Source organism: Ruditapes philippinarum, unplaced genomic scaffold (genome assembly GCF_026571515.1).
Source record: "Ruditapes philippinarum isolate M1 unplaced genomic scaffold, ASM2657151v2 ctg2_1_1_1_1, whole genome shotgun sequence".
NCBI classification, from domain to species: Eukaryota; Metazoa; Mollusca; class Bivalvia; order Venerida; family Veneridae; genus Ruditapes; species Ruditapes philippinarum.
In genome coordinates, this window is record NW_026854799.1 from 657,765 (window position 1) to 684,704 (window position 26,940).

At 30.9% G+C, this 26,940-nt stretch overlaps 1 protein-coding gene across 1 annotated transcript in view; it reads right to left on the minus strand.

Moving 5' to 3' along the window:
• LOC132741091 (titin-like) overlaps positions 1-26,940 on the minus strand; it is a 284,076-nt gene that overhangs the window by 95,251 nt on the left and 161,885 nt on the right. The window contains exons 92-111 of the mRNA XM_060729177.1: positions 24,955-25,076; positions 24,535-24,637; positions 19,955-23,095; positions 18,737-18,802; positions 17,790-17,840; positions 16,978-17,280; positions 16,333-16,448; positions 15,843-16,035; positions 15,427-15,472; positions 10,147-10,215; positions 9,567-9,635; positions 7,765-8,109; positions 6,805-6,873; positions 4,960-4,998; positions 3,532-3,783; positions 2,990-3,117; positions 2,320-2,374; positions 1,465-1,545; positions 667-757; positions 125-428 (exon numbers count right to left, since the gene is read on the minus strand). Of these exons, the coding sequence (XP_060585160.1) occupies positions 125-428; positions 667-757; positions 1,465-1,545; positions 2,320-2,374; positions 2,990-3,117; positions 3,532-3,783; positions 4,960-4,998; positions 6,805-6,873; positions 7,765-8,109; positions 9,567-9,635; positions 10,147-10,215; positions 15,427-15,472; positions 15,843-16,035; positions 16,333-16,448; positions 16,978-17,280; positions 17,790-17,840; positions 18,737-18,802; positions 19,955-23,095; positions 24,535-24,637; positions 24,955-25,076 (5,643 nt within the window). The remainder of the gene's footprint in view (positions 1-124; positions 429-666; positions 758-1,464; positions 1,546-2,319; positions 2,375-2,989; positions 3,118-3,531; positions 3,784-4,959; positions 4,999-6,804; positions 6,874-7,764; positions 8,110-9,566; positions 9,636-10,146; positions 10,216-15,426; positions 15,473-15,842; positions 16,036-16,332; positions 16,449-16,977; positions 17,281-17,789; positions 17,841-18,736; positions 18,803-19,954; positions 23,096-24,534; positions 24,638-24,954; positions 25,077-26,940) is intronic.

Below are 26,940 nucleotides of genomic sequence, written 5' to 3' on the forward strand. Positions count from 1 at the left end.
AACATATTTTAGACTAAATCAGACATAGACTTTATAATATTACAAAAACAACTTTCTCCCTACCCAGATTATGACTTTTTCAGTCTAACTAAATAAGTTAAATGTGTAATATAAGCAAGCTTACCTGTGACTGTGAGCAAAGCAGTAGCTTCTACAGAGCCAGCTTCATTTGTTGCTCTCACAGAGTAAACACCACTGTCTTCTGGGAACGTTTCAGGTATCTCAAGAGTACTCTCCCCTTCTGTATCACCAGGTATCACTCTGTATACATCGTCGGATGTGATTGGCTCATCTGCATGGTACCATGTGACCTCTGGAACTGGCTGACCTTTGACCTTGCAAGTCAATGTAGTACACTCACCTTCTTTGACAGTCATGTCAGCAATTCTGATCTCAAATTCAGGGACACTTAACTGTACTTCTTCCACCTTCAGTAGCAAAATAAAATGAGGCAAAACTTATAACATGAAAGAGAATATACATGTAAGAGTATTAAAAGAGTCAATGCTACAGTTTAATAAGTTGGTTCTAATTAATTTAAGATATGAAACTATTTCACTTTAAGCAAATTCTTAATGTGGATAACATGTCTTTGAATACTGCAAACATTTTTTACTGACAGACATATGTACAAACAAGGGTAACTAAATCAAGTACAACATTTACCTCGGGTATAACAGCTGTAACCTCAACTTGTTCTGTTTCTGGTGTTTCTGTTGTCAAGGTAACAGATTCAGCTATATCTTCCTCAAATTTCCTGTAAATGTCAATACATTCAATTTTTCCATGTTTACTCAATATAATTGTACAGTGAAACTAATTGTTGATTGGTTTAGTGCCATAATAACATAGTATCATAAAATGGACATATAATACCCTAACTTGAGAAATCATTAGGTATGTAACTACCACCAAATTTAAGTTAACAAATATTATCATTAATTTGATATAAATTAACTATTTTAATTAAAGCTGGTGCTTAAAATGTTAATAAATAATTATGTCAGAAACCCAGTACAAAAACAATAAAATTCCATGCTTTAAAATATCTTAATTAGAAACCTTTCATGCTCTTACTTAATCAACAAAGAAAAACAACACACTATTCTAGCAAACATGGAAACATTATTTTGTTTTTTAATAATGTGAGAATGAACTATCCAGCACTTTTTTTAACCAAAATATTATAATTTAGACTAGAACATTGGTCATGATACTGATGTAGAATACAAAGATCTTATTTTTTAAAACATTCAACTATATTTCTTGAATCTGATTGGATAATATACAATGTATATTGTTTCAGCATTTATAATAGAACAGAATATCCAATGGTTCTTTACCTTTACTTTATATAACATAAATTTTGCCATTAAAGAATTAAATATTTAGCCAGTGACTTAGTTAATTCTTTTTAGAGGGAAGTTCTAAAATTTTCTATTTTTTTTTTGGAACAGAACTTACTTTGATATTTGAGCTGATGGCTTAAGTAAAGATCTAAAATCAACTTGCTCCATATCAAACTGCTGGCCAACTTTCGTTTGCCTGTTCATGCATAAAAATTATTATATTTGAAAGTCATGCAAATTAATAAGATTAAACAAGCAAATGAAATGAATGGGTGTAATATAATTATAATGTATTAATGAGGTAAAAATCATTTTTCCAGTTAAGTTTGGTTAAAAGCTATCTTGTAGTATGATAGAAGATGTTGTTTATATTGTGGTTATATTGATGACAACATGCTATCAGAAGAAGTCATCTCCGAGCAATTTCTGCTCAGGTGAGCTAAAAACATTCACATAAGCACAATTTTGTATCTGGAATAATTAAACTAGATAATATATGTATACTTTGTTTTATCAACAAATATTTGACACCCTGAAATCATTTTAATCTTTCCTAATCTCCTTTTTGATATAAATGGATTTTAACACAAATATGTTCATAAAATAATATTGCCATAAATATGTACAAGACATTATTGTCTGCTCTAATAAAAAGCAAATTATAACGGCTTGTTCCTTTATACAAATTCTGTGAAACATTAAGTAACCAAAATACATTACAAAAGTGTCAAATATTCTCATTTTTAGGGGGAAAGGTTACAAATTTCCTGAAGTAAAAAATATTTATTGAAACAGGCCTTCATATCAAATAAAATAAAAACATATCTAGCACACAAATCACTTCTAGCAAATACAAAAACAAGGTAAATTTGCATTCCGATCATAAGAAACCCTTACTCTTCCACTTTTGTTGGTTCTTTTCCTGTTAATGTAAAAAAAGAATTATGTTACCATGGAAACAAAGACTTACACAGGTTTCTTTAAAGCCAATCTAAAATCAAGTTGCTCGGGTTCATCAATAAGATCTGTAACACAAAAATTGTCAATAATCAAAGGTCATCAAACATTTAAAGGTCAATATCTAATCAACATACAAAATAGTTAAGTTTTATGTGTAAACTTCACCCATCATTATCAAAATATGTTTATCAGATGAAATTTACAGAAAGGCGAGACAAGTTCATGCATTTTACATTAAAGGTCATGGCCGTTTTCAGATGTTACATTAAAAAGGTCTTTTATCAAAAAGGTCTCTCATCATACAATAAAGATAGTTATCATTTCACATGAATTATTATCATTCACATGAATTAGTATAATTTCACATGTATTATCAATCCTGTTTTATCCATCAATTCAGAGAAATTTCATATAACAAGTAAGTAAAGATCATTTATAAGTTGAATGATAATTAAACACAAGTGGTAAAACAATGTCATTCATTATTTTATTCCAAGGCAAAGTGTATGTAACGTATGGTATCAAAATTTCTTAAACAATACATTTAAGACTGCTCTCATATTAACAAAGCTTCTAAAATTTTGAATACACTTATTGTCAAGCACACTGTAATCCTGGCAAAAATGTTTGAACAGGACATTGAACAAATTCTTTGGTTTGTTTCTTTCCCCCAGGCTTACCTGCCACTTCCAGAGTTGAACTGCATTCAACCTCTCCAAGCTCGTTGGTTGCCCTGGCAAAGTAGACCCCAGCGTCTTCTGGGAATGCTTGAGCCAACATTAATGAACTTTCCCCTTCTGATGGGTATCTGCAAATAAATTCATATTTATGTACGAAATTGGCCATTGAGTCATGTAAATTATTTTAAATATCTCTGGAAACCTGCTTTTTACGGAAACTGCTGGCATGCCGGTACAGCAATTACAACAGATTTATTTCAGTTTGATGGTACAGGAAGCTTGAATCTTATCTTTACCCTACTTACATCCACTTTCTGGAAGTAACCAATACTTGTATCATTTAAAACATGACCATGACCAAAGTTTGGCTCAATCCCACCCTCCTTTGGCTCAGAGGTAGACATCTTAACCAAAAGTCATCTCTCCCTTTTAAATTGGGATAGAATGATCTCAGGCATTTTCATATAGCTAATTAACGTATTTCTTTATTCACACTCTTTCATTATCTTACATAAATAACATAATCAAATCTTAATTTTTACCTGATTTTGTAAATGTCTCCATCTACAATAAGCTCATTGTCGTGATACCATGTAATTTTTGGAGTTGGTTCACCAGTTGCCTTGGCAACAAATTTAACCGGTTTGCCTTCTTTGACCATGACATTTTCCAGTGTTATAACAAACTGTGGTGCTTCATCTTGTTGTTCAATAGTTGCTGTGGTTTCCACCCCAGAAACAACTTCTTCAGTTGTCTCAGCTTCTTCTAATGTTGTTACCTCCTCAGCAAAAGTTCTGTAAAAATTGAAGGAAAAAAAATCTGCAATAGCCAAACAAATCATATTAAATGTAAACAACCATTGGCAACAAACCTGATTGCATGTTGGTGCAGAACATCTCACCAATCATTTTATCTACAATATGTTATTATACATACAATAAAGGAAGCAAAAGAAAGCATGTTATAAAATAGATGTAATAAATATTTACAAATTTAAATCAATTACTGACATTATATTTGTACATTTAACATTCAATTTACACGACTCTTCCTCTTATTCAAGCCTGCTTCCATTTCTTTTATTATTCTTGCCTGACGTTTTGATGTTAAGTATTGTTTTTGGCAATATATGGCAAGCATGCATCCCATACAAAAATGTATACTTTTTTACACATGCACAGTATTTATAACTCATGCCTTATTATAGAGTTGAATAAAGAAAGTTGAACATGTTGATATGTGCCTAGGAAAACATGCTAAATCTTAAAGAAATCTTTAATAGTAACACTGTCATACAACTAGTGACACTGACATAGAACAGTGACACTGACAAAGAATAGTGACATTGTCATATAACAGTATAGAAAAGTGACATTGTCTCAGAATAGTAACATTGTCATACAACAGTGACACCGTCACTGGTCAGTATTACCATCACTGAAACAGTGATATTGTCATAGAGCAGTGACACTGTCGTAGAACTTCGACACTGACATAGGAAAATGACAACAAGGAAAGAAATGATGATAAAATGGAAGTTTTGTATATAAAAGTCATGCAACTAACCTCACTACATATGTAAAATAACCCTCAAAGATGCTAGAAGAGTTCTATTTAAAATTTCACTATCTTTATCAAAAAATATGTTACTAAGAAATCTGCATTGAAAGAATCATTCTGCTATTGAAGGTGAATAATAAGAACCTTCTATTTATACTATTACACTTCAACATTTCTAAATGTTTTCTCAAATTACAAAAATGGCTATTATTGTAGAAACCTAGCATCTTTGTAATCATAAAGAGTAACTGAGATAATAAGGTTACAACAAACATTCCAGAATTCTGTAAACCTTTTTTCTGCACCATTAAGTATGTAACATCCCAAGTAAAAACTGTTTAAATATCAATAAAACTTTGTAAACAGTATCTATAAACTGTTCTACAGTTGACTAAAAACAGGTAACTTACACTTTTTTATGATGACCATTCCATGGTTTTTTATAGCGACTATGAGGGGGAAAAGCATATATATGAAAAATAACTTTAAAAAAAAGAATATAATAACAAAAACGTACGCCTTTTTTTTGCTATTAAAATTCATATGTGTAGTGTTTCAGCTTTAAGTTATTTTAAACTAGAAATGTGTCCATAGGACACTGATGCCCCCACACGCCACTGTTCTGTCAATCTTATGACTCTAGGTCAAATAGTTTTTGGACTACATGTGCCACAAGTTGAAAACTAAAAATCAACAAAGGGCCATAATTCTGTTAAATTTGGTTGCAGCAAAAAATCCTTCCTTTACTGCCATCTACACATTAAGGTTGTTCATCCCTGGAAGTTTAAGCAAAATCTGCCATCCGGTTTAAGAGGAGTTGCGTTCACAAAATTTCTATATAGTATATAATGAAAAAATTCAACAAAGTGCCATAATTCTGTTAAATTTGGTTGCAGCAAAAATTCCTTCCTTAACTACCATCTACACATTAAGATTGTTCATCCCTGGAAGTTTAAGCAAAATCTGCCATCCGGTTTAAGAGGAATTGCATTCACAAAATTTCTACATAGTATACAGTGGAAAAATCAACAAAGGGCCATAATTCTGTTAAATTTAGTTGCAGCAAAAATTCCTTCCTTTACTACAATCTACATGTTAAGGTTGTTCATCCCTGTAAGTTTAAGCAAAATCTGCCATCCGGTTTAAGAGAAGTTGCGTTCATAAAATTTCTACATAGTATAGAGTGAAAAAAATCAACAAAGGGCCATAATTCTGTAAAATTTGGTCGCAGCAAAAATTCCTTCCTTTACTACCATCTACACATTAAGGTTGTTCATCCCTGTAAGTTTAAGCAAAATCTGCCATCCGGTTTAAGAGGAGTTGCATTCACAAAATTTCTACATAGTATATAGTGAAAAAATCAACAAAGGGCCATAATTCTGTTAAATTTGGTCGCAGCAAAAATTCCTTCCTTTACTACCATCTACACATTAAGGTTGTTCATCCCTGTAAGTTTAAGCAAAATCTGCGATCCGGTTTCAGAGGAGTTGCGTTCACAAAATTTCTACATAGTATCTAGTGAAAAAATCAACAAAGGGCCATAATTCTGTTAAATTTGGTCGCAGCAAAAATTCCTTCCTTTACTACCATCTACACATTAAGGTTGTTCATCCCTGTAAGTTTAAGCAAAATCTGCCATCCGGTTTAAGAGGAGTTGCGTTCACAAGATTTCGGGACGTACGGACTGACGGACGGACTGACTGACTGACGAACTGACAAGTGCAACGCTATATGCTCCCACATTGTGGGGGCATAATAACTATAAAAAATTAAAATTTTAAAATGCAGACAGAGAAAGTCCTAATTTGTTGAAAATAAACAATAAATTGCAAAAGGGATAAATTCTTTTTAATTTTGCCCTAAAATGCAGATGAAAAAGTAAAAAAAGCAGTCACAATAAAAAGATGCAAACTTAAAAAAGCAATGTCCTATATAAGTTGATAATAACTTCATAAATAGGCAATTACACTCAAATATGATATACTCAGTCTCAAACATCAATTATTCTACTTTTAGAAACTGTATACTAAACTTATTGACAAACAAGCTAATAGAATTTATTTGTATTTTGATTATGAAATAATTAGAATATTTGGGGCTTCTCCTAAAGCAGAAATATTCTATTACATATTTATAATAATTTAGTATGGTTAAAGTTAAGATACAAATAAAAATACACTAATTTCAGTTACCAGTTACAGTTATATACTAATTAAAGTTAATGTATATACTGATTTTAAGACATTAGTACTTACTGATTAGAGTAAAGCACACTTGTATAGTCAACTTGTTCCGTTTCAAATTGTTCTCCCACTTTAGTTTCTCTGTTCCATGCAAAAACACACAATATTATACATGCAAAAACATTGAATATTAATATCAATTAATCAAATATTATTAAAATTATTATACTGACAATATTCTCTGACTTGATGTGAAATGGTTGCAACTCCTCAGTTACGTCATAAGCTAAAAACCCTTTAGTAACAAGTAAGGCTCCCATGTTTACAATTTTTTGTAAACGTTTACACGATTGCCAAGAACCAAAAAGATACCGTTTAAACGGTGGTACCCCTATGTACTATATGTATTTGTATTTGAGTCGCCAAATGATGACTTACTTTCTTTTTTTAATACATGTACAAATAAAGAATATTCAGGGCTCATCACGATTAAGTCAGCACACATTTTCTGCATTGTATCCCCATTTTTTACTAAAAATGTATTATGTCAGGAGCAATTTGTGCACGGTAATGCTGTGTGGAGGGTTGTAAACAACCATTTTCCGTTTTTTACTTTGGAATAAACCACTAAAATTGATAAAATCCATGATAAATGGCAATGATTAAGAAATTTTGTAAGACAATATGGTAATTTCGATTAAACGGTAAAAATTATCGTAAACGTTTACAAATGAAAATCGAAACGAATCCGTTTAAACGTTTAATCGTGGGGGCCTTAGTAACAAGCCATGCTAATATCAAATAATCAAGGTATTAGTAGTTTTCTTTATATATTCTTTGGCAAATACAAAAATATATCATATCATTACAGTACAAAGAAGACATGCTCTGGGTTAGGGTTAATATTTATAATGTTATAATCTCAATCTTGCTCTCCAGTACATTATTAGCTTTAACAAACCTTATCAATTCTATCTTTATCCCAGAAAATCTCAAGTTAACCAAAATCCACCACCCAAATAAGAAACTTACACTTTTTTAACCAAAGCATCTCTATAATCGACCTGAGTCATATCAAATGATTCACCGACTTTGGTTTCCACCTTATTGTGTAATACAGTCCTATAGTCTTTCTGTTCGGCCTGGTAATGTTCGGCATCCCGCGTTTTAACACTGCTTTGAAGAGCATCCCTATAATCAACTTGTATTGCATCAAATTGTTCACCAACTTTTGTGTCAACTTTTCTTTTTAAAGCATTAGTATAATCAACTTGCAAAACTTCAAACTTTTCATCCACTTTTGTTCTGACTTTAGTTTGAAGAGCATCACGGTAGTCTACTTGCTCAGCAGAAAATTTTTCTCCTACTTTAGTATCGCTGTATATGCAAAAAATAACAAGATGCAACAAGGTCAACACTGATAAATCATGCAAGGAAGATATAATTATGTTCGTAGAAAGTTTCTTTCTATGGCAGACCAATAAAGTCATGATTTTTTTCTCAATTTAAAATGTTCATTTAATTTCAACGAGTACTATCAAAGCTTCAACTTCTGTCATAAAATGATAATACTTTCCTATAAAATAATTTCACTTGGTATTTTGTGTCACAAAAATTCTTTGAATGTGTAATTTTCATGTATTTTTCCATAAGGCAAAATAATTGGGTTTTTTTTTTAAATTAAAACATTTTTTTAACTTTACCATAGAAACAAACTACAGAAACATAAATAACATGTAATAACAAGCATTACTTAACTACATGCTTGGTTTAGGTACACATGTATATTCAGGGTTGTCATTAAGAGGCGGCAGGAGGCCAAAATGCCTGTCTCAAATGCATTATGGGCCGCCTCAAAATTAAGAAAACACTCTTTGTTATGCATGATAAAGACAGAAATGACCGCCTCAAGTTCAAAACAAACCTTCTGCAAAAAATGTTAATGACAACCCTGATATTATGGTACAAGTGTAACTGAAGTGCACCACATAATATGGCATATAACTGTAATGTAGCTGTATTTGTTCATTCACAAAATTTTCTTTTATCAGTCAACTAGATTTGCTATTTTTTCCAAATAATACTTTAATAATTGTTTGTCAAACAAGCAACAATAGACACACGGAAAAATAGTTTCTGATCATTTAAGTACATAGTTTTTCTTATAGGGTAAAATTTGTGTAACTTTCTTTATTGAATTAAGCAACATAGTTTATGCCATCTGAATGCACTACGTTCAGTCAACTCATATAAAATGTGTGAAACAGTATGCAGCATTGCAGGTTTATAAAAGGTATTGTATGTATATATGTGACTTTATAAAATAAGGCAGCAACCCAAAAAAGGTTTTATTGTAGGTCACAAAGGCCACATTACTATTTTTAAAATCACTTATTACCCTTTTTTCTGCCTTTTTCTAAGACTTTTGCTGTTGATTATAATAAAAAGATGTCTTTTAAATTTCTGCTTCTGTTTTTACATATTGAGAATTTTGCATTATTATAAAAGAATAGAGCCAGAGATCTAAGCATGGTTCTCATTATCTTATCTACTTGCTTTTATTACAAGCTGTTCATGGTTTGAATTTAAAGCTTCTTAATATAAAAGCAGAATACCTTCTGTTAGCTTAAAGTACTTAAAACTCTTTCTTCCACCTTACTTACAATTATTCTTACTCTATTTAGTAATCAGATATATGTTTTCATTAAAACAAAATCTAATATAACCTGTTTAAGTTCACTGTTTAATTGTTAAGCGCTTCTTATGTTTGTTTTCAAAATGAAGTTTCTTCATTATAAAAAGAAAACTACAAGAAATGTTAGAGCACAACTTACACTTTTGTTACAAGTTTCTCTCTAAAATCCCTTTGTTCTGCATCATGTTTGACACCAACCTTAGTTTGACTGTGTTATAACATGTGATAAATGAAAAATCAATCAAATATTAATTAAAGATCAATTAGTGAAAAAAAGAAAGGAGAGAATTATTGAGTGTTTTTGTGGGGTTTTTTTAAGACAGAGAATTGCACTTACTGTACTTTTGCCATACAGAAACATGCAATTTATCAGGATTATATGTAGCTGATAAAATAACCATCAAACTAAAATTACATTTTCTATATCTTTAAAAGATTTACTATCATCAGAAGTAAACTCATTATGAGACGGAGGATACATTTAAATTTCAGTTCATTTTATATATATGATGCACATGTATATAACATAAGAATATATTCATCTAACACTGTAGCAATCTGCATATATCATATCATTATAAGAATATATTGCAATTATGTGTAATTGTTAATTTGTTACTTCATTATACTATATTTCTTACATAGACTGTGTTCATGACATACACTTCTTTGGTTTTTAGATTATAATATGTGTATAGTTGGATTTTGAAATTACTTACACTTTGGTTTTGAGATTATCTCTAAAGTCGACCTGCTCTGCATCACTTCTCACACCTTCCTTAGTTTGACTATAACATGCAAAAGCAAAATTGGTACAACATAAATCATTCTTAAGAACAACAGCAAAACAATCATAAAAGCATCATTTTTTCAGGTATTCTAACAATAAGCTTCAAATTCAAGGTGATAAAATTGACATTTAAGAGAAGTTGCAAATTCTAGCCGTGTCTGGTTGGTTAATTCTTAAATAACATTCCAGTTAATAATGGTCTCTGATTTGATCACTTTTTAAATCCCAAAGTGGAAATGGCCTTGTCACAACTGACTTTGACCTTGACCTTGATCACAGGAAGCTCAAACCAGCTCTCTGTCCATTATCATATTATGATAAACATTTCTACTAAATAGTTTCCATTTTCTTCTATTGGCTCAAAACATGTAGAGGACACAGAACTGTTTGCAGACAGATGGATGTTCAAACATATTAGGTTTATCATTTAAGTTTATGGACATTTTTTATCTTTATGTGGAATAGTTTAACAATAAAGTTATTAAACCAGTGAAAAATACATTTAAACTATTGTTTATGTAGTTTTCTTCTTAAATAACCTAAAATTAATGATGGAATGAAGCTCATAAACAACCTAGACAGACGGATGAAAGGTTTTCCTACAGTTCCCCCACATGCTTTGGTGTTTTCCTATAGTTCCCCCACATGCTTTGTTAGGGAACTGATAACTATTTCAATCATAACAATGTTAGAATATCTCTCTTACATCTAATCAAATGCTTTAAGCCCCATTCAATTCTGCCACAGAGACATATAAGCATGGTAGTTAAAAAACATACAAAATTTTACAATAAAAAATCCACCAAAAAAAAAACCCACAAAGCAGACAAAACTTAAATATTAATCAAGAGTAAATGTATATAAACATTTCTATACCAAATTTTCATAAAGTTGTAACACATAACATTATATACTTGATTATGAGAAGAATTCAAATTTTCAGGGTACTTCATTCTTTATCATTATGAAATCAACAATATCAAAGTAGTGAATGTATCCTTCAGAGATTAAGGATGTGAAAATATCATTACAGGAATAAAGGGAGTGACAATGTCGATGAAGGTGGTGAATGTTTGATTAAGGGAATCAATATACCATTTAAGGGTGTGAAAATATATTTAAGGAAGACAAAATATCAAAGGGAGTGAATAAATCAAAAATTGAGTGAATGTATCAAAAAAGGTGTGCATGTACCAATCATTATTGGAGTAATATCAAAAAAGGAAGTGCATGTATCACTTATTATTGGAGTAAACATATCATTAAATAGAAAAAATATTAAAAAGGAAGTGCATTTATCATAAAGGGAGTGAATATACCATTTGGAATGCAAAAATGTCATTAAGGGGCAGTGATTCTTTTACTAAAAAGGTGTTATATGTTGGAGTTCAAACCAGAATATTCATCCCAAGGGAAGCCACTTATTGTGTGGTAAAGAGGCTTGCCGAGTTTCCACCTATGGGTGGGTAACTTTTTTCTGACAATAGCTTATGAATTCGTAACGGCGAATTATACACGCCGGAAATGACGTCATTTCAACGCGGTTCATTTTCAAAATGCGTTAAAATAGATCATTATAGAGCACGCGACTCATCTGGCATCCCCGTGCCAGATGAAATTTTCGGCATGGGTAAAACTAACGAAATCAATTATCTGATGCACAAGAATTCAGCGTCCTGCTTTCAGAACCGTGAGAACGCAACATTTGAATTTTGCTGCGGACGCAGTTTCAGTAACAATGTGCGTTTTTTGGACGCATGCTTTGTCCTGTCTGCTTGAAAATTGGTATTAAATACTAAGTCAATATCAAGACATATCAATCTTATGTCAATAAATGCGGATAATCTACGTTTTTACCATTTATTATATTTATAGAGGGCTGGTGACCGCTTATCGCCTGCAAACATTTTATTGTGTATCGCTTGTTTAGAATGTCAACCTACACGGAATATATTCTAGTAATTAGACCCGCCCGATGACAAAATTCATATACCTAGGCTAGTATCGTTAGGAATTTTATTTAAACCTTGAAACGTTTCAGATCCGGAGAAATCTTTGTAAAGTTAGTTTAAAACTTTCAATAACACTACCAGGATCAGAGTTTTTTTAAAAGTGCTGTGCAACATGTCCTGAGCAATCGACGAATCAAATTTTAGAAGTAATTCAACTTTCGGTTTGAATGTATATCACCGGCAAGTGCGTCATTCACATAAATAACATTTAAAAATAACGATATGACGATGTAACAACAAATTTACAATTTGGATATCAATATACGACAAAAAAATACGGAAAAATCATGGATACATGTATCTAATATAAATCCGTGTACATACACTTATTCTCAAAGGGGTGACTTTATGTCAGGGTTCTCACATTTTTGTTGGGGTCTGGACCTAGTTTTGGTCAGAGTCCTGGCACCGTGACAACCCCAATATAATCGTCTATTTAGTAGCCTTTCGAACAGTACCATCTCTCGACCAAAGTCACAAATTTTATAGTTTACGCATCAAAGTTACGTTGTGCAATAATGGAAAGTTTAATAAAGTGCCTACAATTGTTTTGTTTTGGCAAAGTTCTTGCAGTCTCATTTTGTAGCAGACGAATGTTCAATGCCTGTCATTTAAAAATTTGTATTTTCTTGGAAATTTATCTCTTTACTGATGTTAATTTGTCAAATAAAACGTATCAATAAGCATACAGTGTGATCCCTGGTTTCAAGAAATGTCAGCGTTAATTTTACTTTATTTTTGTTTTGATTTATGAACTGTCAACGTTGACCTAATTATTTGATTTATTTTGAGTAATTAAATTTTTAATCGAACAAGATTAATCAAGTTGAACACCACTAAATATATTTCTTCTACACTTCCTTCTATGCCTATAATTGTTAAACATGGATAATCAAATTTTGGCTATTGTTCCTTGTGATTGTATTGTTGCTTGTGATATGTGACGCTGTTTTATTTAGAAAGCCCAATGAATACTCCAGTACTGTAATATGACATAAAAATAAATGAAAACTTTGTTTGCTTTGCTCTATGTAACAGTATAAAACTTAATTTATGCTTCTAGTTTCAATTAAAATGATCTCATATTTCTTCTTGTTCATCATTAACTATAAATGATTTGGTTAGGTAATTGGTTTTGATTTACATATCAAGCACCCCAGTGAGCTCATAAGGTCATGTTGACAAATTCTAAGTAGGTCAAAACTGACAAAATAAATGCCTCTACTGGTTGGGGACCACCAAAACCGGACAACCACCAAACCCGGACGGCCCCGAAAATGCTTAATTTAGTATTTTCGATGTTCAGTGGTTTTCAGTCACTTTTTCATCAACAATAAATGCATGTTTCTACTAAAATTAAGAAAATAAATTTATTTCAACCTCCGTAAATGGTAATATTTTAATGCCTTTTTCTAAAATGTTGACGTTGTCATTTGGGGGGCCAAGAAAGCATTGCCTGACCTCATATATCAGCTATAATCATTTGCAGAGTAAACAATAGATATCCAAAACTTAAGCATTTGTTGCTGAAATATTGTTTATCATGATAAAAATCTAAAATCAAAAACACCCAAGCTTTTATCTGAATTAAATCATGTGATGTGTACATATCTGTCCGGACACATGGTACTGTAGTGTAGACAATCTAGGTAATTTTGATACCCTCCTTGTCGAGCCTCAGATATAAGTGTCAATACAATCAGAAATAAACAAACTAGTTTGTTAGTTAGGAGAAGAACCTAGCTAAACTGTGTCAAATTTTAAGGTCTCTAGGTTAAAAATTATGAAATCTGTACGGAAAAATGTTCAAAAAGTGTCCGGTTGATGGTCCCCGACCAGTACAGTCAAGAACTTTACATTGTTTAAATTAAATTTAACAACCTAAGAATTAAAATTAACTGAAATTACTGTTTGAGAAATGGTCCAACAAGGCTACTTACTTTGTATCTATGGAAAATTTCATAGTCAGTAAATTGTAATTGATATATACATGTAAATCTATATTTATTCTTTTACTTAATTTTTCTTTGTTTATCTACCTTTCATATCACTAAACTTGGCCTTTTTCGTTAATTTTTGGGACTCATAGGATTTACAGAGTCCTAGGGCCCACTAATAAATTTTGTAAAAAAATCACTGCCTAAGGTATCACAAAAGACCATCAGAGTCAATGGCAATATCATTAAGGAGCACAAAGTGTGAAAGATCCATTGATAGGATTCTAGTATGATAACACACACCTGATACAAATGCATACATGCTGCATGTAGGTGTCACGGAAATCCTTCTGTTCTACAACCTTCCTAAAGCCAACCTTAGTTTTTCTACATTAAAACAAACATTTTCTATATTTATTAATAAACACAATCATACCTAAATATGGTACATGGACTCTTTTGTCTAATTAGCAGACTAAAATCTGTCTGAATGTGAAAAGTCTAATCTCATTAATCAAAATATTTTGACTCTGACAGAACTTTGCATAACTGTTACCAACATAATGCCCAGCTAGCCACAAATCTCATGCAATCTGATCTTATACTGAAATCCCTCTAACTAACAACTCACAATTACTTATCCAAACTCAGAAGTGTAAAAACATAAAAATGTTTTTGCCCTCACAATATGAAAATATATCATAATTTTGTCAAAGTGTCCATGCACCAATTAAGTATTTTTTAAATGAAAATTTCTGTTAGTTACCAAACACAAACAATAATATAAAATGATGTAAAATAGGTCATTCACCAGCTTGAATTACAAAAAAAGCAACAAAATGACAGAAATAGCAAACTAAGATTAAATTCTAGCTAACCATTCCTTTAATTTATTTTATTTAAAATTCACATTTAAAACTATGTTACAAAAGCAAAAATCATTGCAAACATATAGCTAACAATTCCTTTATTTATCTAAAATTCACAGTTAAACTATTTTACAAAAACAAAGTTCATTGCAAGCATTGCTAACCAATTACCATTCCTTTATTTTTTTCAAATTCATATTTAAACTATTTTACAAAAACAATATTTCTTGCAACCAATTACATTGTAACATGCATTTCTATAACACATATTTCATAAACCTTTACAAGGCAACATATTAATATACATCTAGAAACTACCAGTTTTCACCACCAAACCATTCTGTTTGTTGATTTATTGGCTGCTTTTAAATTCAATTACTAAACCACTTACACTTTAGTCTTCAACTGTTCTCTAAGATCTTTCTGAACAGGTGCTTCTGTAATGGAGTAAGAACAAGAGAAACTTGAATATCAAATATTAAGCTTATCTACAATGAAATAGAAGTCCTACAGCATGGTATATAGAGTGAGATTTAAGTGTTGGAGCACCACAATAAATACTGTATTCCAGCGTATACCGGACAAGGCGCTTGAATGATTAAATGCTCATAAACTAATTTTTAGAATGACATATTGCATGAATGACACTGAAATATTTTCAACCTGGGATACTAAGGTATTGAATGATACTATTGCTTTTACTTAACATTTATAACCATATTCCATAAAAAAAATGACAATTTGTGATTGGATTACACCAACAATGTAAAAGTGGTATGGTTTCTCCTTGCTGTATTCCTAATTTACCTTTTACAATGAGTGAGGCTGACACTGTTTCTTCCCCAACCTCATTAATTGCTACACATTTATAGGTGCCAGCCTCTTGTGGTGTCACATTCTCCAAGGTGAGTGTTGTTGTGTACACACTGACGTCCTCTATGATCTCCACAGTGTGAAGGTCATCCTCCTCTATCTGTACACCATTGTGACTCCAGTAAATCTGTAACATTCATTTTATTATGAAATAGTATTACAATAATTATGAAACTGTTTTGTTTCAAGGTTCTTTTATTTATGTAATTCTATGCTTTGCTTATTCTTATTTCATTGTATAATTATTACACAAAGTTTAGGTCACTATAAATGGTTCATAAAATTTTTCTTCCTGAAAATCCCCTCCCCTTTTCGAAAAAGATAAATTGATCTGGACATGCTTTCAGATTTTCTTGTAAGATGTTTTATTGAAATCATAAGCATGCATTCAGTTAAAACCAAGGAATGAAAGTGTTAGACTTACATCTGGTTTTGGTATAGCAATGACCCTTGCAGTAAAGGACACAGTTGTTCCCTCGTCTACGTTCTGGAATTTAGGTTTCTGTTGGAAAGTGGGCTGTATCACCTCTTCTTCTGCAGCTGAAAATTTAAATAAGTGATACTTCAGATTACACATAAGCTTCTATCTTACTTAAGACTAGACACAAGCTTTTCTTTTTACTTTAGATTAGACTAGACAAGATTCTATTATACCTTAGATTAGGCATTTTCTCCTATTTTACTTAAGACTACACTAGGAACAAGCTTTTGTTTTACTTTAGACTTGACATAAGCTTTTACTTCACCACACTTCATACAGAATATAAAAAGAAATCAAATACGACTAACATATAACAGGAGCAATTTCATATAAAATTTGACTTCCCTTAAATGGCAGTCTATATTTGCACACAAATTTGTATGCAAATTGTTTTGTACGATCTGATTTTGTAAAAACAAAACATTCAAAGGGCATATTAAAGAATAACATTAACAAGATTGTAGGCGAGGATACACTGGAGAGAAGACAAGCTGACTCCTTTATGCTCCCTTCAAGCTTTGTTTGTTTGTTTGGGTATAAAGAAAACATTTAAATGTTTGTTTTTATAGAAAACCTTGCCCTACTCACCTTCAACAAAGAGTTCAGCTGTTGACATGGCAGTTCCAAGCTCGTTCTTGGCAACCACAGTGTACTTTCCAGCATCCTCGGGATAGACGTCTGGTATGGTCAAAATGCTCACTCCATCCTCGAATGTCATTTGGAACTCCTCACTTTCTTCTACCTGAGTACTGTCCTTCAGCCAGGTGACAGTGGGAAGAGGTTCACCTTTGATGATACACTCAAATTGAGCTTTGCCTCCATCAGTAGTAGTAATATCCTCCAGCTGAGTTGTGAATTCAGGTGCAGTTTTGATAACCTGTTCTTCAACAGCTGTTGGTGAAAAATAAATAGACATATAATTCATGTAAATTATGATAGGATGTAGCTAAAGGATATGTATATTTAGGTACACAGTGAATAATTGATATAATGATTGTAAAAGAATATTTTACATCAATTTATATATACAAAGAATGAATCATACATGCATATAAATTATAACTCATGAAAATTAGGACACAGGGTGAACAATTATGTAAACTAAGATACACAACAAAGAAAAGTAATGACAATTTAGATACTAAGTCGATAACTAAAGTAAATTTGGATATGCAGTGAATAATCTAACTGTATAATAATCCTTAGAATGTATTTTTTCCCAATACTTTCAATTAAATCCATTAAAGTATTAAAATTAATATAAATAATATTTATACAATCCAATGAAATCATGCAATCAAATAGATAGATGGAAAAGAGATTTTTTTTCATTATTAAATGAAACAAAACTAATTCAACACGACATGAAGCCCCCAAATAAAAAACTTACAAAAACTTACTATGTATTGGAACTTTAGTTTCTTCGTCAGAGATTGTTTCTTTTTCTTCTTCTGAAAAACATACATACAAATCAGAAAATTTGAAATCTAACATAGATAAATGATCCTAATTAGTATACATTTATAATGAATTTGCATGGAAAATCATTTTAACATTAAAGCAAATGTTTCTACACTGATTTCCTAGCAGTTTTCAGACCTAATTAACACTTTTTTTTACAAATTAAACAATACATCAACAGACAAGTACAAAATTTTGACAGAATACAGATAGGTAACTGTCTAGTATTACCTTGTTTTCGATGTTGCTTATTATACTCAACATTTCAATGAAATATGATCAAGAAAATTGACACCTTTTCTACTCTTTACTTAAAATTTCATAGAAGTTTTTTTCCAGACCTTTACATTTTGAATATAATTAAGTACCAGTAAACAATGTTAAGGTGATTTTATCAAAGAAATAAAACTTTCCAAACTTTTCTGTTAGATGTATTGTGCAATTTCTAGCACACACATATATATATATATATATATAAATAGATAGATATAAATAATTGAACAACATTCTGAATCATCATGTCATGTGAGTTAAAAATAGCATTGTGAAAATTGATGCCTGGTAGGAAGTAATACTTAAGAACAAATACAAATTAAAGGTGATTCGATGTAATAAAGTTACTATATTTCATAGATTTTTTCTTGTATCATCTGCAAGTATAATGTTCAAAAGTATATTTTTTCTTTGAATTCAAGTACACAAACAGTTATGAGTCTTGGATAAAAAGGCCAACAAATTTCATCAACAAAGAGCCATAACTCTTTGAAAAAGACCTCCAATTATAATCTCAAATTCACTTATGTCCAACTTTCTGATAATGAAATGTGTTATGCCCCATATTTTTGTTCTGGTTTGAGAATCTGTTTTGGTTGCTATGACTACATACCAACTTGTTTTTCTTTTTCAGAGAGATATTCCTCTTCTATAGTTATGTCTTGTGTCACATCTTCACCTGGTTAAATATATTTCTAGATTATATACCAATATACCATGTTATAAAGCATGTGCACTAATAATATATACATGAATGTTATTGTGAAATTTTAATAGAACAATTAAAGCATTGTACATATGATTTATTAAACTACATGTTGTTAATACCAAGCAACCAAACTGATGTAATTGAATTCATACATCAATGTTTTAAAACCATCTGTTATCAAAGCTTAATCAAATATGAGAATATAAAAAAAAACTTATTATTTAAGATTTCATTCTTGGTAACTAGGTAAATATTATCTTGATTATTATAATAATTATATAATTATCAATTACATGTATATGATTGTAATATTTTAACAGTGACCATAATACATGTATATAAATGTTCAATTAACCATCAAAATATATGCCATGTTAGAAATAGTTATCAATTTTATTTTCAAAGATAATCATTGACATACAACTTTAAAGTTTTTAAAACTCAATGTAATGTTTATATTTGCTGTTAAGAAATAAAATGTAAAAGATTCCAGTTAAAAAAAGATTCATGCCTGGCATCCTCATAGTAAAAGAACAACAACTTTTCAAGATTTAAGCTTGCCATTATAGGATTTAGTTCTGCAAACATATCAGCCATCCATATAAATACCAACAATAATTAACAACTTTCAAAAATGTAAAATGCTACAAAAAATACATTTTTTTATACATTTTTTTGAGCCAGCAATAATTAAAGTATTTTTTAATTTGAACAGCTCATGCAAATAAATCTGAAGCCAATGCCTTTAATCTAAAAATTGTTTTAGTTTGCCATTTATGATAATATATTGTCTCACACAAAACATTCATTTTCTGAATTTAAAGAAAGAGAATATATTTGTTTTCCAAAAAAGTTTGATATTTCATTAAAAAGAATTTTCCTTGGCCAATATTTACCAGTTTCACTTTTGTTAACACATTATAGTTTTACATGTAATACAACAAAATTAATCAGGACTTTCTTTAAAATGTTTCCTTTAACTTAATTTGAAACATGCTTTGCATTATTCCATTATTGTAATATATATGGAAATGGAAGCATAAAGTCTTCATCATGCAAAACAAGACTGGACGCAGAAAAAAATCTACATGGAAGTCATAAATGCATGCCAAACTTCCGTACCTTGACTAGTGGGAAAATCAAGTTCAGAAGAAACATCCCCTTCTAAGCTTTTCTCATAAATCATCTTTATGTCTAATTTTGTTTTATCTGGCTGTGTTTCGATTTCAACATTATCTACTAAATCAATAGCTTTAATTTCTGCTGTAAGTTCAGGGATAGTTAATTCAGTTTCAGTAGCAGATTTTTCTATTTCTGTTTCAAATTCTTCTTTGATTTTAGCATCAGCTGCCACATCTTGTGTAACAGTCATGTCAACTTCAGAAGGCCGCTCTATTTCCTTATCTTCAAATTTGATTTCTGCCACAAGTTCTGGTATAGTCAATTCTGCTTCGGTAGCAGATATTTCTTTTTCTGTTTCAAATTCTTCTTTGATTTCAACATCAGCTGCAACATCTTGTTTAACAGTCATGTCAACTACAGAAGGCAGCTCTATTTCCTTATCTTCAGATTTAATTTCTGCCAAAAGTTCTGGGATAGTTAACTCTGCTTCGGTAGCAGAAATTTCTTTTTCTGTTTCAAATTCTTCTTTGATTTTAGCATAAGCTGCTACATCTTGTGTATCAGTCATTTTAACTTCAGAAGGCTTATCCTTTTCCTTATCTTCAGATTTAATTTCCGTCACAAGTCCTGCGATAGTTAATTCTGTTTCAGTAGCAGACTTTTCTTTTTCTGTTTCAAATTCTTCTTTCATTTCAACATCAGCTGCCACATCTTGTGTAACAGTCATTTCAACTTCAGAAGGCCGCTCTATTTCCTTATCTTCAGATTTAATTTCTGCCACAAGTTCTGGGATAGTTAATTCAGCTTCGGTAGCAGATATATCTTTTTCTGTTTCAAATTCTTCTTGCATTTCTGCATCAGCTGCCACATCTTGTTTAACAGTCATGTCAACTACAGAAGGCCGCTCTATTTCCTTATCATCAGATGTAATTTCTGCTACAAGTTCTGGCATAGTTAATTCAGCTTCAGAAGCAGATATTTCTTTTTCTGTTTCAAATTCTTCTTTCATTTCAACATCAGCTGCCACATCTTGTGTAACAGTCATTTCAACTTCAGAAGGCCGCTCTATTTCCTTATCTTCAGATTTAATTTCTGCCACAAGTTCTGGGATAGTTAATTCAGATTCGGTAGCAGATTTTTCTTTTTCTGTTTCAAATTCTTCTTTCATATCAACATCAGCTGCCACATCTTGTATAACAGTCATGTCAACTTCAGAAGGCTTTTCCATTTCCTTATCTTCAGATTTAATTTCTGCCACAAGTTCTGGGATAGTTAATTCAGCTTCGGTAGCAGATATTTCTTTTTCTGATTCAAATTCTTCTTTCATTTCAACATCAGCCGCCACATCTTGTTTAACAGTCATGTCAACTACAGAAGGCAGCTCTATTTCCTTATCTTCAGATGTAATTTCTGCCACAAGTTCTGGGATAGTCAATTCAGCTTCCGTAGCAGATATTTCTTTTTCTGATTCAAATTCTTCTTTCATTTCAACATCAGCTGCCACATCTTGTTTAACAGTCATGTCAACTACAGAAGGCCGCTCTATTTCCTTATCTTCAGATGTAATTTCTGCCACAAGTTCTGGGATAGTTAATTCAGCTTCGGAAGCAGATATTTCTTTTTCTGTTTCAAATTCTTCTTTCATTTCAACATCAGCTGCAACATCTTGTGTAACAGTCATTTCAACTTCAGAAGGCAGCTCTATTTCCTTATCTTCAGATTTAATTTCTGCCACAAGTTCTGGGATAGTTAATTCAGCTTTGGTAGCAGATATTTCTTTTTCTGATTCAAATTCTTCTTTCATTTCAACATCAGCTGCCACATCTTGTTTAACAGTCATGTCAACTACAGAAGGCCGCTCTATTTCCTTATCTTCAGATGTAATTTCTGCCACAAGTTCTGGGATAGTTAATTCAGCTTCGGTAGCAGATATTTCTTTTTCTGTTTCAAATTCTTCTTTCATTTCAACATCAGCTGCCACTTTGTGTTTAACAGTCATGTCAACTACAGAAGGCTGCTCTATTTCCTTATCTTCAGATGTAATTTCTGCCACAAGTTCTGGGATAGTTAATTCAATTTCGGTAGCAGATATATCTTTTTCTGTTTCAAATTCTTCTTTCATTTTAACATCAGCTGCCACATCTTGTGTAACAGTCATTTCAACTTCAGAAGGCTGCTCTTTTTCCTTATCTTCAGATTTAATTTCTGCTACAAGTTCTGGGATAGTTAATTCAGCTTCAGTAGCAGATATATCTTTTTCTGTGTCAAATTCTTCTTTCATTTCAACATCAGCTGCCACATCTTGTGTAACAGTCATGTCAACTACAGAAGGCCGCTCTATTTCCTTATCATCAGATGTAATTTCTGCCACAAGTTCTGGGATAGTTAATTCAGCTTCGGTAGCAGATATTTCTTTTTCTGTTTCAAATTCTTCTTTGATTTCAACATCAGCTGCAACATCTTGTGTAACAGTCATTTCAACTACAGAAGGCCGCTCTATTTCCTTATCTTCAGATGTAATTTCTGCCACAAGTTCTGGGATAGTTAATTCAGCTTCGGTAGCAGATATTTCTTTTTCTGTTTCAAATTCTTCTTTCATTTCAACATCAGCTGCCACATCTTGTGTATCAGTCATGTCAACTACAGAAGGCAGCTCTATTTCCTTATCTTCAGATGTAATTTCTGCCACAAGTTCTGGGATAGTTAATTCAGCTTCGGTAGCAGATATTTCTTTTTCTGTGTCAAATTCTTCTTTGATTTCAACATCAACTGCCACATCTTGTGTTACAGTCATGTCAACTACAGAAGGCCGCTCTATTTCCTTATCTTCAGATTGTAGTTCTGCCACAAGTTCTGGGATAGTTAATTCAGCTTCGGTAGCAGATATTTCTTTTTCTGTGTCAAATTCTTCTTTGATTTCAACATCAGCTGCCACATCTTGTGTAACAGTCATGTCAACTACAGAAGGCTTTTCCATTTCCTTATCTTCAGATGTAATTTCTGCCACAAGTTCTGGGATAGTTAATTCTGTTTCAGTAGCAGATTTTTCTTTTTTAATATTGCTTAAAAGGGGAGTTTTAACTGAAATTTCTTGTATCCTTGAAGGTTTGTTGACTTCACTATCCAGTGCAACAACTGAAACTTTTGATATAAATGGAAAACAGGTTGGTGAAGCAGAAAGGTAAGGATCAAATACAAAAGGAGTAAAGACTACAGTTAAAATATCTGAGAGAACGGGGTAAAATTCTGATGGAAAAAGAAAAGCCAAAAAGGTTGTGATGATGCAGTGGTTTCAAATTATTCCTAAATCTATTGAAAATATGAACAGCTCACCAGAGTTTAAAAGAAGATTTGCAGTTTTTTCAATATAAATATACCGAAACACAGTGCTTTTGGAAATTCCCTATGAGTCCTTGTGTTTTGACAATCAAAACTAATTAAAAAATTTGATAGTCCATCACCTACAAGTCATTTCTATTTAAATCAAAATTAAATCATAACCTGGAGATTTTCTAAAATGGTCTTATTTAGCTTATACTTATGAAACTAACTATTACTGTTACTATTTTTAACTGTTTGTACAAACTGATCATCAAAATGTAACATTCCCATGTATCTACAGTATAAGGGAAATACACGGTGCATTACTGGGCAATGAAGTACAATATGTGATGGTGCATATAATTACATCTACAGTAAACTCTCCTTACATCAATATTCTGTGAACAGGCAAAACAATATCAACAAATATAATTGAATAGTATTATCTAAGACGATAAAACCCAATTAAATATTGAAGGTTGCTCAATACGTGAAACACAACTGGAAAAATGAAGTGCGCATGCGCAACCTTATCTCAGGTTAGTCCAGAAACAAAATTCTTTCACAAAAAAAAAAAATAAAAAAAAATTAAATATTGTTACAACTGAATGTCTGCATTTTGGTATAATTATTGAAGATTGCAGGGTCCAGGACAGATGTATTAATTCAATGATATCCCATTACAAGAGGAGTTTACTGCAGATGTCTGCTCAGGTGATTGACATGTATCTCTACCAAAGGGTGGTGTTTACAACATCTATCTCTACACGGGGTGGTGTTTACAACATCTATCTCTACATGGGGTGGTGTTTACAACATGTAATTCTACACCGGGTGTTTACAACGGGTGTTTATAACGTGTATCTATATTGAATATTGTCATATTGTCATGACAGGTAACAAATAAAACTGCTGCTTTTGCCTAATTATTAAAAAATAATATGAAACAAAACAAAATTTGCCATCACATACTATTTTAATAATCTTTCATGAAACAAACACACTATGCATAGACTTAATAAATTCCAATTTACATTTAATTTTGTTGTATGCTTCCAGATAAATACACAGTCAATGTAAAAGAAATATCTAAATGAGTTACTTTTTAAATCATATACACTGTTGTTTTTGTTGTTGTTTTTTTCTCCATTAGTCGAATACAGCAGAATGTGTCCTGTAACAACAATAAAACAATATCTTTAACTAAATTATGCTTGATTTACAACTACATGTGTACTTGATTATTATAAATTTTCTACCTGTAGGTTGAGGAACAGATTCTTCTATTGACAGTTCTACAGCAACTTCTTCATCCTCAGTGGGTTTCTTCTCCATTATGATTTCTTCTGTATCCATGGTAATCTGTGATTTTAAACACATTTTTAAAACTCTTATTTCTTGTTGTTTTTTCTATTTCAGAAGGCCACATTGGAAAAAAGAGATATATGATTGCTGTTGTAATATTCTTAATGTGTTACCTTCTCTAAATAAAGATATATTATTACTATTTTTTTATTATTATTATCATTATGATCATTATTATTATTATTATTATTATTATTCAAAATATCAAGATTAAAAATCAAGAGTTGACCATATTTTTATGAACTGAAAAGTTTTGATAAAAGAAAAGTTTAGAATTCCAAAATCTAAAAATCTTGATGTTTTTACGAATTTACCTCAAATGTCTGTTCAGTTGAGGGTTGTTGTTCAACATCAAATGATACTTCAGAGACAACTTCCTCACTAGGAATATCTTCTGTGACACTAATGTCTGCACGTACAACATCATCTTCTGGTACTGTAATAGTGCCAATTAAAAATCAATTAGGCCTTTTTCATTTAGATACTGCATCCCCAAAATAAAAAAGACAGTGGGACATATGGTATATTGGTACAAATATAATATTAAACAAGCACAAAAATAATCAATTTTATATTCATTCATTGCACTTTCTCTTTGTTAAAGAATATTTTTCATATATATTTTTCGGTTTTTCCCCCCAAATAGAAATGATCAAAATAAAAGATATATAATTTTACTGTAACTTTTGTTTCTAAAAAGGTCAATCCAATGTGTTCTGATCATAAAATGAATAATTGTTTTGCTTTGTTTTGCAGGAAAACAAATAATTCTTTTATATGTATTAAGAATTCACTCAAAGTAACTGTCATCTGTTGGATTCAAAAAGACAAAGTGCCACTTTGAATTTAAGATATGATTATTTTACATGTTGAAATACATGCAAACAATTTTTAAATCATAGAATATGTATCACATAAATCTATTTTAAACAAAAAACAGTGGACAAACATTTAAACACATAAAAATTACAAAAAAAAATATGACTAAATCTATTAAAATGAAAATTGTCTACTTAAAATAGTAAATCACATTAAATAATTACTACTTTTTTTACACAAGTTTTAGATGTAACTTTATTTATTTAACTGTATAAACTTAAAAGATGCTACAAACTGATGTTATTCCATGTTAAATTATGTTAATTGTATATTTTAGTAGTTTCTACAATAACAGCCAAGTTCTGCCAAAGTTATTTGAAATGCTGCTTAATGCTATAAATAAATAAAGTAATTTTTATAGACCCTGTTTACTTAGTACTCACAAAATTTCCAGACTTATTTAATGAAATCAAAGTCAATTATCTTTTATAAGTTGTTAATTAAAATCTACAATGATACTAGAAATTATCAGAGTTTATATTTTCCTCCAGACTTTAGTCAGTTCTTTCAAATTTACAAACAAGGTCTTTTGCTACACACATTTCTTATACAAGACAAAACAACACATAACACTGAAACACGTCCATTGTTTACACATTCGCTGTAAGCAAGTAAATAATAAATAAATATAAAAGTTAATATAGAGGTACAAAAGATTAAAGTATTTCTGTAGAATAATGTATTGAACATACAAGAAAGCTATATCAAGCTAAGAAAATAGCATTTTCTTCTGCAACAGGCACTTCATTTAATCACAAAATTTCAAAGATGTAAACAATTAACCCTTTTAAACATGAAAGTAAGGTCTAAAAGACTAGAACTAATTTTAACTTTTCTTTAACTTTTGTACCACTATTAATTAAAACTGCTGTCACAATAATAATAATAAAATAAAACTAAAAGGAAACTTCTGTTAGAATTGAAAATAAAACAATTAAAGATTACAAACATACATAGAGAGGGAGGGGGACACACAAAAGTGAAAAAAAAACAAAAAAAAACATTCAGAGAAATCAGTACACAAACAAGAAATGTTTAATCATGACGTTATTGGACATAATTATGGTGACAATTCAACAATTCAAAAAAGCTTTTCACACAACAGCCTCCTGATGCTGATTTAACTCCTTAAGCATTTTATTAGTCTTAATTCATTAAATATTGAAATTGTAGTTTCATAAATATTAAATAAATAATTGTAAAAACATTTTTTTGACCTAAGTTAATAAAAATTTGCCAAATATCAATAATTTTTAAGAACATAAATTATTTAATTTACCAGTTTAATTTAGAAAATATTTATTTCATCTAGTTTTTAACCTTCACCTTAATTTTGACTGATTATTGTCAATCAATCTATTTCAAGTAACTAATGTTCTAATATAACATTTCACAATAATGTCTATGAATATTCATTATGC